The 13,383-nt window shown below is 39.4% G+C and overlaps 1 protein-coding gene across 1 annotated transcript in view; it reads left to right on the top strand.

Moving 5' to 3' along the window:
* ARHGAP42 (Rho GTPase activating protein 42) overlaps positions 1-13,383 on the top strand; it is a 155,906-nt gene that overhangs the window by 110,923 nt on the left and 31,600 nt on the right. The window contains exons 7-9 of the mRNA XM_065638471.1: positions 4,726-4,830; positions 8,919-9,048; positions 12,728-12,828. Coding sequence (XP_065494543.1) covers positions 4,726-4,830; positions 8,919-9,048; positions 12,728-12,828 — 336 coding nt within the window. The remainder of the gene's footprint in view (positions 1-4,725; positions 4,831-8,918; positions 9,049-12,727; positions 12,829-13,383) is intronic.

The following is a 13,383-nucleotide window of genomic DNA, read 5'->3' as shown; positions in this document are numbered from 1 at the left end:
ACATGTACTAGAATGTGAGTAACTGACAGCTGCCTATTTTTCATAAAGATCATAAATTTAAACTTTTTCTCAAGGACAAGTCAGTGTTAAAATTTAAAGGAAGTTAAACAACACAACAAAGTGAGGCACAACAGTCTCTGTTCTTAGCTTTGTCCTTATGGGCGCGGAGAAGCTAGTCCAAACCAACGCAACTTTCTGAGGATGTTACGGTTGCTAGGAGAAACACAAATTCATTCCTAGAGCTCTGCTTTGTCCCTCAGCAATGCCAGGGTTTCCTTGGCCTGTAGGAATCCGGGCACGGAGCTCATAAGCAGTAAACTATCTGAAATGTGAGGGTGGTCCGTTAAATGTCATGAAAGCCCAGATGTGTTTATTTAAAGAAAAAAAAAAAAGTAAAACAACCAACAAACCCTGCCTGTAATTGCATGCAGTTCCATGACACTTGACTGGGGGTGTTAAACTCAATTTCCTCTTCTTTGGATTTTCTACATTATTAACTGCATTCACTTTAATCTGATGGATAAGTACCTTCTGGTGCTATCTACTTATAAATAAAATGAAACCAGGGAGACAGGGACTTCTGGCTGATGTGCTGCAGGCCAAAGGTTAAATTCCTCCCCTATCCGAAACCTAAGTACGGTCTTCTTCCTGTGAGAATGAAATGACCAGGCAGTCTTGAGGTCACCAGCCCTACATAAAAATAAATAAAGTCTCAAGAAATAGCTGGATTTTGTTTCAGGTTCTGTGTTGAAATCCTCGCGGTGCTGGGGTAGTGAGTAGCATTGTATTACGGAATTCAGACCTTGCTTTGTGACTGATTAGATAGTCAGACTGAAGTAACTATAAGGCACTTATTGAAATGAAAAATTGTTGATATGAACACATCAGGCATTGTATGTGAGGTCTGGTGAAACAAACCACCTCTTTACGCATGAAGACCACTTTGAAATACATTCTGAAAATATTTTTTGAAACAAGAAAAGGGCTGGTTTTATTTTCTTTATTATTTAATACAAATCTTTTTAAAATTATGAGCCTGCCTTTAGCAGCAGTGCCACTTGTAACACCAGCAACAAGAGAAACCCACTGGGAACATAAGCCAAGCGCAGAAGTCCTTGGCTTTTAGATCTTCTCCATGCAGGGCTGTGGCTGTACCTGTCCCACTGGAAGTGGGCCCACTGGGTACGTGGTGTTTTCTGGTGTCTGTTCTTCCACCACTACTGACACATACATAGGAGCAAATACCATCCTCAGTGTCATTTTTTTCAATACAGAACTTGAATAAGCTGGTCTAAGACTTGCATATAATAAGCATATTTTTACTTTTATTCCTATTTTTTTAACTGCTCAGAATGTATTCGACCAAGAGAACCTCAAGGCTGGATCCTCTGCAGTGCACAACTGCCAGAATACCTGAGCAGTACTTTAACTAAAATGCGTTCAGATTTTTCTCAGGGTTTTTTTCCTGCTGTTTTTTTGATTTCTGATAAATTCAGCTTTGCTGCCATCTTGTGTTATTTTTTTTTCCTCCTCAGCATTTCTCTGCGTAATCTGTAAAAGCGTTTGGTGTGGTGGAAAATGATTTTCTTCAAGTATTGAAGCTGAAATTTAAACAGTTTATAGTACATTCTGCAGAAATGCCCTTTAAACCGATCTTTCATTCTGATCATTCAGGCATAAGCTGACATACTGAAACTTTCTCCCACTGATTCCTTTGTTGTAATTTTGGTTGCTTTAACATTCTGCTCTGGAGGCAGTTTTGCTGAACGCTCTTATTGCTCCTGCAGTGCTGCTTTAGCTGAAAAGGGTGGGTTTAGCAGCAGGCTCCTACTTACAGGTTAAGTTAATCCACGTCCTTTTGACTGAAACAAGTTGGAGTAAGCGCAGGAGTAGTTACGCTGCTGTATCTGAATCAGCTGTAGCTGGGGACATGGATGAGTAACTGGATCTGGACTGTGGGCTGGGGCTTTGCACAGCTGGAGCCAGAACAGAGCCTTGGTTATAATTTCCTTGTACCTTAGTAATAAAAAAGGAAGATTAGTTTTCTGTCTTTTCTTTTATGTAATTCTTTCTAGAATTACATTATAAACCTTAAAATTATAGAACTCTTTCTGTCCATTCACATAATTGGAGATTTGAAGATAAATTGTTGTATTTGGACCTTCCTCAGAACCACCTGAATAACCAGGAAGAGGTTTGCAGAGCCAGGTCCTTAACTGGGATAATGATTTCAGCTGGGCAGAAAACCATGTAAAGCTGAAACAATTTACACAAGCAGTGGAGCCTTTCACTTGATGCGGGATGTGGTTCAGGAATTCACACCCATTGTAGAAGCCCTACAAAAAGTGGCTTTTATGCCCAAGGATGTTCTCAGTTCTTCAGGCTCCATGACCAGCTCACTGGGCAGGCATTGGCTTTCACCATCTCTGCTTGAGGCCAGAGTTTCGTATGATGAGGAAAGGCTGAGGGAGCTGGGTCTCTCTAGCCTGGAGGAGACTGAGGGGTGACCTCATTAATGTTTATAAATATGTAAAGGGTGAGTGGCATGAGGATGGAGCCAGGCTCTTCTCGGTGACAACCAATGATAGGACAAGGGGCAATGGATACAAACTGTAACACAGGAGGTTCCGCTTAAATATGAGAAGAAACTTCTTCTCAGTGAGGGTGACAGACACTGGAACAGGCTGCCCAGGGAGGTTGTGGAGTCTCTTTCTCTGGAGACATTCAAAACTCGCCTGGACACCTTCCTGTGTAACCTCATCTGGGTGTTCCTGCTCTGGCAGGGGGATTGGACTAGATGATCTTTCCAGGTCCTTTCCAATCCCTAACATTCTGTGATTCTGTGTGATCCTGCAATACACCCTAAAAAGTCAAGGGAGAAGTCCTTCCCCCAGCCAAGTCTTCACGCTTGTGCCAGTGCTGATGATCTATTAACCTCAAACTGCTTTAACTGACCAACGCAGCAGAACAGCAGGCTTCCCCAGGCAGAGATGCTCACCGAAGGGCTCGGTGGTGCCAGAGCTGGAACAAGAATGTGCGGGATACGTGACAAAGCTGAGTGGGGAGGGGAGGAGGAGTGGGAAGGCGAGAGCACAACTCCAGTCTGGCAGCAGCAAGTCATCGCGTTAGCTCCTCTGCCCGGAGTGCTGCGTCCTGGATCTCTCATCTGCCAAGCCGTGGAAGTTTGCACATTAAAGGCTGTGCAATGTCTTGTGATGCTGCAATGGATGGGCCCCCAAAATTGCAAAATGTTATTTTAGCTATTCCCCTGATATATATGTGTTACCTTAGTCCAGCAGTCTCTTAGTGAGCAGTAGGAAAGAGGGAGGCAGAACAATTTAACTACATTTCAAGTAGGACTGAGTGTAAATTTAAGGAAAATATAAGCACAGTAAAAGCTGCAATTTTATGCTGTTTCACTTTCAATAATCTATAGCACTGGTAACACAAAGAGAAGTGCATTAAATATGAATGATAGTATTTTTGTTGCCTGAGTCTAGGCTACTTCAATAGTCAATGGAGAGAGATAAATATTTCCATTGGATCATCCTGAAAGAGAAGCCTGAAAAAAGGAAACAGAACTATTCTCTCGAATACCTGTGTTTTTTTACTGAGTTAGGAGGCAGCCTGGACAGCTAGTTACTCAGCCTAGATGATTAGCTTTTCAATGGCTGTAATACACTAAGATAAATCTGTCGTGCTGTTATAGCTTTTGTTATTGTACATCCAAGTTAATATATCTTCTTTTGTTGTTTTGTTTACTTGGATGTATATGAGCTAAATTATATATACAAAGAAAACAGTCCATAATAAAAAATTAAATGCTTGTTATTTAACAGCAGGTAAGAAGACTTACAGCAATGTCAAAATATTTTTTAAATTTAAAATGGAATAAGTTAGAAGGCTTTTAAAACTAGTAGGTGGTAAGAATGCATTAATTCAGCAGCTAGAATTAAGTGTTCAGAAAATCTAGTTGCACTTTTTACTACTTTAGCATTATTTTAAAGCAAACTTTAAAAAGGACTTTCAACTGGATATGTGCAGACTTCAACTGTTCTGTTGGAGTCAGTCACAGACATACCAAATAGAACTTGCATTTTGTTCAGAGCAGGAAGAAATAGTCTGGATTTCTTGTGTTGTGTTAAGCTGTCCAAAACATACTTTCAAGAGTCTCATTTGTGGAAAATAGGTCATAGCCCAAGCAATTACTATGAAGAAAGTGAAAAAAATATTTTGAAGGAAAAAACCTTGAACTCTGAAAGTATGAACTTGGAAAATGCACAGTATCAAAGACTCCAGCTGAAAAACTGGACGAAAGAACTAGGACATTGAATTTAATTATTATGGAAATGACAACTTCATGATGCAAAAGTCTGTTTAACACCTCTCTTCCTTAAGGTGTGGCTGTGGATTCCTTGCTCAGCAAACCTTTGCAATTGCACGTAATAAAAACTTAGAGTGTTCCAGGAGCTAAGACACAGAATGTTTTTTGCTGATGGTTTGCCATATTTTGCTGCTGAAAACTATCAGAAAATCAACTGTGCTTGGTTTTTGCTTTCTAATATTCACCTGAATAGAAAAAGTGTGTAGCAGTTGCTAAGAACTGCTTTTCACTATCGCAGTCAATACCTATTCCGTATAAGTTTGTGCATGTTTTATTGGTGTTACGTAGCATTAAGAGCGCGTGTTAAAAACATATAATGCTTCTCAATTTTACCTTTTCAGCTGTTGGCCTTTCTTCAAGGATTATTTACATTTTACCATGAAGGATATGAACTGGCTCAGGAGTTCGCACCATACAAGCAGCAGCTGCAGTTCAATTTGCAGAATGTAAGGATGATTTGTGTTTACACCATTTTGTTTGCTAGTTTAATTTCAGGATATTAAAGTAGACTCGTAGCACTTTATTGGGGCTCTAAATCTTGCAAGCTGAAGTCAAATGAATCTATGAATAGGCAGAAGTTATTTTTGGTAATTTAATGTGACGAAGATTTCTGTCAACAAATAACTTTGGAAAAATTAATCTGCAGAAAGTCAATTTGTGATTTCCAGGCCAAAATTTTGGGAGCGGGAACCAGAAAAGGACAGCAACCAAGTTTTGATTAGAAAACATAGCAGTCCAGATAGGTTTAAATATTCGTAAATGCTTTCTCAAGAGTGGGGCCTGTCTTCTGGAGTAAGTGCATGTCCCAAAAATGCTCCAACTAGTATAGAATGATGTGGTTTCTTTCTTTAAGATCACAGATTGCCACAAAAAGCTTGTCTTGCTGTGTGCTAGCTTACCGCTGTATATTAAGCATACTTGGGAAGCCGTGCTCTGGCTGTTCTCTGCATTTATTTTGTCCACATCAGAGAACTGGTGGGACCTTCCTCCACGGTGAGCAGCTCTCACAAGCATTCAGTTCCACTGGAAGAAAGGGTCTGTTATTTGTGTAGAGAGTTACTCTCAACTGAGCAGATGAATCTTTTCCTGTAGTAAGGTCTGAGTTTGGTGGTAAAAGACATACAAGATTAACTGTGCCCAAAAACACCATTGCCATCAGAAATACCAAAAATGCATTTAATCAGCATATTTTTCTGCTCATCATAACTGCCATATACAAGTGTATACACACATACAAGTGTATATATAGCAGGGTGGGTGTCAGTCTCTTCTCACAAGTAACAAGCAATAGGACAAGAGGAAATGGCCTCAAGTTGTGCCAAGAGAGGTTTCGATTGGATATTAGGAAAAATTTCTTTGCGGAAAAGGTTGTCAAGGATTGGAATAGGCTGCCCAGGGAAGTGGTGGAGTCGCCATCCCTGGAGGTGTTTAAAGGACATGTAGATGTGGTGTTTAGGGACATGGTTTAGTGATGGACTTGACAGTGTTAGGTTAACGGTTGACTTGATGATCTTAAATCTCTTTAAAAACCTAAACAACTCTGTGATTCTGTATTTATTTCACTGTGTAACTCAGATGTTACGCTTCCAGGGACATACAAGTAAGTATATACAAAACATCTTTACACCCGATCTGCATTAGAACTACTATCACTTGCTTTTAAGGCAAAAAGTGAAGTTCAACTTGTTAATGTTGGGCCAACCCTACATTTTTCATGACAAGTAACTTCAAATTCCAGGAAAAAAAAAAAGTGAAGAAATTCTGTCATTCCGTCATTTACTCCAAATGCTGTATTTTTGGGGTGACTCCATTTCTTTTCCATTTCATTCTTTCAAGAAAAGATACTCAACAGAAATTTTTGTAGCTCCATTAGAATCAAAAAATCTACAACAGTTTAGAAAATCTGGCATCAGCTTTTGTGGATAGTGCCTTGGTCACTGAACTAAAGGAATATGAAACAAGTGTGGGATTACAAGAGCACCTTACCCTGCTCAGCCGCTATTCCCTGTAGGTTACTGGAAAATAAAACACTTGACATTTTCCCTGTAGCATCTTGCTATTAGAGAGGCATGTGTTGGCTCCAAGTTGGACAACAGTATTGCTTTAGCACTGTTAGTGTAGATCTGCATTCTCAGGAGGGCTGCACTCTTCCAGGTTTGGCTGCAATTACACACAGCGTGCCTCTGTAGCCCCTTCCCCTTCTATGTCTGTTGTTCATATGTACGTATAGATCCCATTTAAAACACTGCTTCGGGAAATAAGGCAAAACCTTCTCCTTTTGGATCAAAATGCAAATGTTCTCTCAAGGTAGAGCATCTCAGCCCCTTGTCCTTTCAAATTATGTGTTTACTACTTTCGGTTTGCTACTGAGACTGTTTCAGGTAAAGGCACAAGGGGTCAGTGTTGTTGCACAGCACAGTTTCGGTGAAAGGGTGAAAAATGTGCTTCAGTCCAAAGATTCATTTACTGTAATATGGCAAGTTCTGAGAGGAGCAAGAGCCCACAGCACAGACCAAAACTGGCATTGTAAGCCAGAATATGTTAGTATCTCCTGTGCTCATATCTAGAGAAACAGAAATATTAAAGGATTTTTTCAGTTTCAATGTTAATTAAGGAATAGTTAAACTTAATATCTTCTTAAATATTATATAAGTGCAACTTGAAGTTGTAAATAGACTACAGAGGTAGAGAGAGATGTAAAGTTAGGCAGAATGATGTATTATGATATTATTTTTTATTATATTTATACATCAGAGAAACATACATGAAGATACAGTGGGGTATGGTATGTTGTTCACTCCTGTTGCACAGAAACTTGGATCCTGGCTCCAGATTTAGATCAAGAGCTTCCTTTTGCCAGCTGGGCTATCTACTGACTTGTCACTCAGAGCATCGCTCAGCCTCAGACTGAAATGAAAGATGTAGGGCAAGACAAACTGAGGACAGTGTTCAGGGACAATCGTGTTCAGCCCATCTGTTGTAGCTGTCAGAAGTACTCCTCTCCATTGCACTGTGTGTTAAGGTCTCAGAGAATAATTGACCTGAACTGCTGTTTCTGTTCTTAAAATTGTCCTACAGGTTAGAGCAAGAGCAGTAACAGCCGTGAGAGTAGCAGAATAGTGGTAGATCAACAGCTCTTCACAGGTCACCGCATCCTAACGTGCCCTGTCATTGTGTTCGCTGTTTCAGCTGGCCAGTGATGTGCTTTGTATGTCCATTTGGCTTTGTTTTCTATAGTTTAATTCAAAATCCTGGCTGCTTAAAAAGTAGTAATTAAAAACTTAATAGAAAAACAGCTATAAGCTCTCAAAATGGGGACATTCATTCTTCAATGGCAAGTCCTTCTTGAAGGTCTCAAAATGACTTCTGTTAACTTCGGTCTGAATTGATACTTCACCCTAACAATATAGTCTGGAAAGCTCAGAGAGGAATTTTACCTCCCTCTCTAATAATGTTTATCTTCAAGAAGAAGATTTAACATGTATGTTATTATACTACTGTGCAACTCTATGAATGGCCCATAAAGAGGGGAAAGTATTCACCAGTGTATAAAGCCCTGAGAGTATCTTTCTTGCTAGTCAGGATTAGAGTCTGTAAGATGATTTTGCAGAAACATTACAAAAATCTTTTTTTTCTATTACCTGTAGGAACAAAGCGTTCAACATCTGGTATGTTAGTAGCAACCTGTCAAACCTCTGGCACCTCATAATAATTCTCTACTATACCGTGCTAGGTGTGTGGAGGGAAACCTGGGCCTTACTGAACTCAACAGGAAAAAATGTCCATTTACATGCATATAGATATTAGCAAATATGAATAACCCACCTTTGTACCTCATACTTTGCTTGGCCAGATGCCTGGTTACACACACGACATTTAGGACAGACACAGTCCTTCCGTGCTTTTGGCACAGTTTGCACAATCCTATCAAAAAATGTTCATGACAGTGTGGTTAACCTGACTGTTCTTGACTGTTCTGAGTACCAGCAGCTACGGTATTACTGCAGATACAGATACACTTGTGGAGAGACTGCAGCCATTTGGAGACATTAGCCTGGCATTAAACCAAACTCATGTTTTCTGCACCGTACTTCAAGTGGTTCAGTGGGACTTCTTATGTTAGGTGTGGGGCTATGCCATCAGCAGCTTCTAGTTCAGCCTGGCTTCTGTCTGTGTATTCTAGAGTGCACGGAGAGAAAGTCTGCAAAATGCTGTGTAAGCATACCTGAAAATATGAAATTGCCTCCTTTCTGAGGTTACTGACCTGCAGAAAGAGGAAAGTTACTATTCTCAACGTTTCCTTTACACTTGTGTGCTTGAGTTCTTCGTTACTGTGTTATTCCTAGGCTTCTAGGGCAATGAAGAGTATTATTCTTGATTACTGTTTTTTTTGTTTGTTCTTCCTTTTTTATCTCTGGTAAATGCTTCTGTTGGTCTCCAGTACAGTGTCCTTGGCATTATTAACAATTAGTTCTTCATTGGTTTTTAGTACTTACATGAGTACTTTTTGTTTGCTTCTTTTTCTGGGTATTAGACCAGGAATAATTTCGAAAGCACTAGGCAAGAAGTGGAGAGACTCATGCAAAGAATGAAATCAGCCAACCAGGATTACAGACCACCAAGTCAATGGACAATGGAAGGCTATCTCTATGTGCAGGAGAAACGTGAGTAAAACAGATACACCTTTTGATTCGAAAGGCACAGCAACAAATGTAAGGACGAGAAAGTTGTTTAATTAGCAGGACAACACAACAGCTCTGTGTTTGAATGTCTGCAGACTTCTGCTGTGGTTGCCTTCCAAATGATTGAGAGGTTCAAATGAAGAATAAGTGTTTAACTTTTCAGAAAGCACTCAGAGTAGCTGCAGTCAGATGGGGTGGTGATCAAAATACTTGTAAGCAACTCAACTCCTGCCCCCAGGTCCTTGTGGGGTCCCTGCTACTGGCCACCCCAGTGGCTTACTGGTAGCAAGCTCTGCTCTGACTGGCTGCCCTTCACCTTGCAGTCACCCTAAGGGTAAATGAACATGCACATAATGGAAAACAAAGGTGTAAGAGGAAGAAAGGTGACCTAAATACAGTCCGCCAGCTTCAAAATAGCTGTAAACCTATCCTATGTTTCATTCACTTCATGAGACATAAGAATGAAGTGATGAACTAAATGAAGGAATAAAACTAAAGTTGTTGAAACTACTTTGAAGAGCCTAACAATACATGATGTTGTAAATGAAAACAGAACCAGGAAATATGTGAAAAGTCATATGAGAGAATTCAAAGCTATACGTCACCTGAAGTATCAGCTGCCGCTGTCTTATACTCTAACCAGTATAGAAAACCAAGCCCAACTAGCTGCATTAGGTAGGATCATGCAAAACCCTCAGAAGAATAGTTTCCATTACATGGGGTACCCAGATTTGTCTATTTATTTATTCATTTTTGTATTTGCTGTGGAATCAGCCTGACATTAGAAAAGTATATAGCAACGTTTTGAGATAGTGTGTACATGCTTGTACAAGTTTGATGTTTGTGCAAAAACTATTAAATACATCTTTACACCTTATTTCTCAATCTAAAAAAATAGAAGGCATTTGGATATAGAATTCCTGTGTCAGACTTGACCCCAGTTGACCTCAGCTTTGATGAGATCTTCTTCACTGCTCCCCTTTTAGATGATAACTCAAGAGACTACATGGAGTTATAGATAATTGATTTTCCAAATAACATCATGAAATTAATCTTTATTCCATATGTGAGCTAAAAGAAATAAACCTCAATGCTTGTCACCGTTAACCTCTGCCACTTTTGCCCTCAGTAGCACTGAAAGTTTTAAGAAGACTCTTTATGTTTTAATTGTGTAATAATGATAAAAGAAACCTGCATTAAGTGGAAATTACACTGAGCCCTGCTAATGGGGGAGGGAGAAAAGGAGTGAAGCACTGGGCACATGCTGTCCTTCATTAAATAGTGAGAGGCCAACTTGACATCCTCTTACTGAAAAGAAATTTGTTCATTAGTTTATTCTGGAGTAAAGAGTAACAGCGTCTGTGATCTCTGTGTCAGTGGGGAAGGTATTAGTTATGTATTTCCTTGTCATGTGGGTTTACTTTCTTAGAGCCCTCACCCCATAGGCTCATGTCAAATTTTGGACAACTGGGTTAAATACTTGATATTCTTGAGAGTAAAACTAAATCCTGCATATATTTATTAGTGAAATGCATGGTGGTAAATATGTTTTTTGAAAAAAACGGCAGTAGGCCATGAATTGTTTTTTATTCAGATGGACAGTCATGAGGAACTTAAAGTTTCAGTGCAGGTTTCTGGTTATGATTAATGAAAAAACAGGTAACTTCTAAACTCATCTAAAATTGCTTTCAGAGGGCTCGTCTTTCTTGTATATGCTAAAAGAGTTAATGAAATGCCATCAGAAGGAAAATTGATTTAGCATTATTATAGATTTTGTTTTGCTAAGTGAAAATAAGTTACATTATAGGAACAGAACAGTTAAATTCTGAGGCTGAGTTGACTTGTCAGTTCATGACATTACTTCCCTGTGAAACGGAAGCAACAGAAGAACTTTGTCTGAGTTGGCTTAACAGACTGTGTACATTTCCACATCTACATTTGTGGATTGCCAGACGTCCAACTTTTATGACCGATGCAATCTTTTGCATATCCACTACCTTTGTGGAAAGCTACATTTAGAAGACATTGTAGCTATAGCAAAACTACTAGATTTGGTTTTAACACCTTCCATTTTTACTTAACTGTTGACATTAAAAAAAAAAATGTATGCATATATATATCTAACTCAGAGTTTTTTCGTTTTAAAAAGAATTAGAAGGTCCAGATATACTATACTTTGAAAAATCAAGATCATATTTTCCCTTGAGTAACTCCCATTGAAATGAACTGGAAAACCACATGTGGGTTGAAAGTATCATCTAGTCCTTTCCTATTCTGCCTTTACACAGTAGTTACAGTACTGCATTATATACATGCATTTTACTTTGGCACCTGCCTTGGTGATGGCTCTGTAGAGGGGGACTGTGTTTGAATGCCAGGCTCTGAAGCACGATGCTGGCCAAAGGGAAAGAAACACTTTCCCTTCTTGGTACCTCTTCACACACAGCCACTGTGTTTGGTTTCTGCGACCCAGAAGCTGTGTCAATGCTGGTATTAATAAAATGAATGGGGCTGTGTTCTGCCACTGGGAGAGGCTTGCAGAGAATATCCCACCCTCTATGCTACATTTCCTAACCTCAAAAATCGAGAAGCTTTGTCCAAGTTACCTATTGACTATGTGTTACCTAGTGACCGTGAATGCTGCCAGCACTCTTTATTAACCAGTGCAGTTATAGCGATAATGTTCTGGCCCAAGGGGGAGCAGTCACACTGCAAAAACCTGAATTATCTTGTCCTCTGCAGTGCACCACTCCTCGAGATGTATCAGTAAGAATTCTGGGTGCTTATCTTGTTCTCTGTGCTATAGTAAACATTTTTTTCCAGAAAATTGTGAGAGATCTTGGCTGTACTTCTGGGATATGGAGAGAATTATGGAAATGGTGTCCTCACAGCAAAGAACACATTATAAATGCCTGTGTCTAAGCTAGGTTAGCGGCCAAAGTTTAAAATAACGTGCCACCTCTACCATCCAGCATTTTACTCCTCATCTCTAAACCACTATTATTTGAGAGTCCGCTGTTCCTCAGCTTCCTTTCCTTTTCCGTAATGAAATCACCCTCCAGTGCTCAGCTACATAAGATGAAACATATCTCTGAGCCAATGCCATTTTACCCACTCCCTTAGGTAACAGGTAGAAGAATGGAGTTCCTATGGTACTACCAGAAGCATTTATTACCTTTGAAAAGAGTTCTGAAAGTAAAAGGGAAATGCACTCTAACTGCATGACTTCATTGAGTTTTCTGTGTCTAATACTAGACTTCAAGGTTTCGCTCAGAGACAGGAAGTAATACTGAATCCTAGTGCTTCACTTGGGTTGGTAAAATCCTCAACTGTATTTCCTAGGCAGAAAAATCCTCAGGATCTTACCTGTCTCCTGCCTGTCTACTCTAGTAAAATGCTGTTACATATCCAGTTGCCAAAGAAAATCAGTCTGCTGGAATTTTCTTGGGCAACCTCATGAAGCTGCAATACTTGAGAATTATACCTGGAGAACGTGTTCAAATTAAAAAATTAGGGGAGTTGGTTTTGGTTTGGTTTGGTTTTTCTTTTGTAGGCTACATGTAGATGCTGTTGCTTCATTTCTCTGCTTTATCTAACTACAACTAAAATAATCATAAAATGCCAAAATAATTATATTTAATGCTATCTTTCTTTAATCTAGGACCTCTTGGATTTACATGGGTAAAGCATTACTGCACTTACGATAAAGGAACAAAAACATTTACAATGAATATAGCTGAAACAAAATCTGGTGGAAAAGTGGTAAGTTTCACATGCACAAATGCATACATGAACTCTATATTCCATCATTTATATTAAGCATTCGGGAACTGTTCAAGACAAAAATGTGGTGAACAAAGCATAAGGCTGTTTTCATACATGAAACAATGCATGTCTTGTATAGATAAATATTTAAATAAAACTATTTTTTTTAAAACTTACATAAACCATTTATTAAATAACTTCTCTAATGTGGTAGTTGCAAATGCATAGGAAATCAATCACATTTGCACAGAATGATAGAATCGATGAGGTTTGGAGGGGTGCTCTGGAGATCACCTAGTTTAATCTCCATGGTCACTGCAGGGTTGAACAGAGCAGATCAGCGAGGCCTGTGTCCAGTCAGGTTTTAGATGTCTCCAAGGATGGAGACCCCTCAACCTCTGTGGGCAACCTGTTTCAGCACGTGACTACTGTAAAATAAATGTTTTTCTTAAATTCAAGTGGGATTACCTGTGTTTCAGTTTGTGCCCATTGCCTCTTACCCTTTTACTGGGCACCACTGAGAAGAATCTGACTCGGTCTTCTTTACTCCTT

This window comes from Caloenas nicobarica, chromosome 1, assembly GCF_036013445.1.
Source record: "Caloenas nicobarica isolate bCalNic1 chromosome 1, bCalNic1.hap1, whole genome shotgun sequence".
NCBI classification, from domain to species: domain Eukaryota; kingdom Metazoa; phylum Chordata; class Aves; order Columbiformes; family Columbidae; genus Caloenas; species Caloenas nicobarica.
The sequence above is the reverse complement of the archived record's forward strand: the minus strand, read 5'-3'. Positions and strand labels throughout refer to the sequence as shown.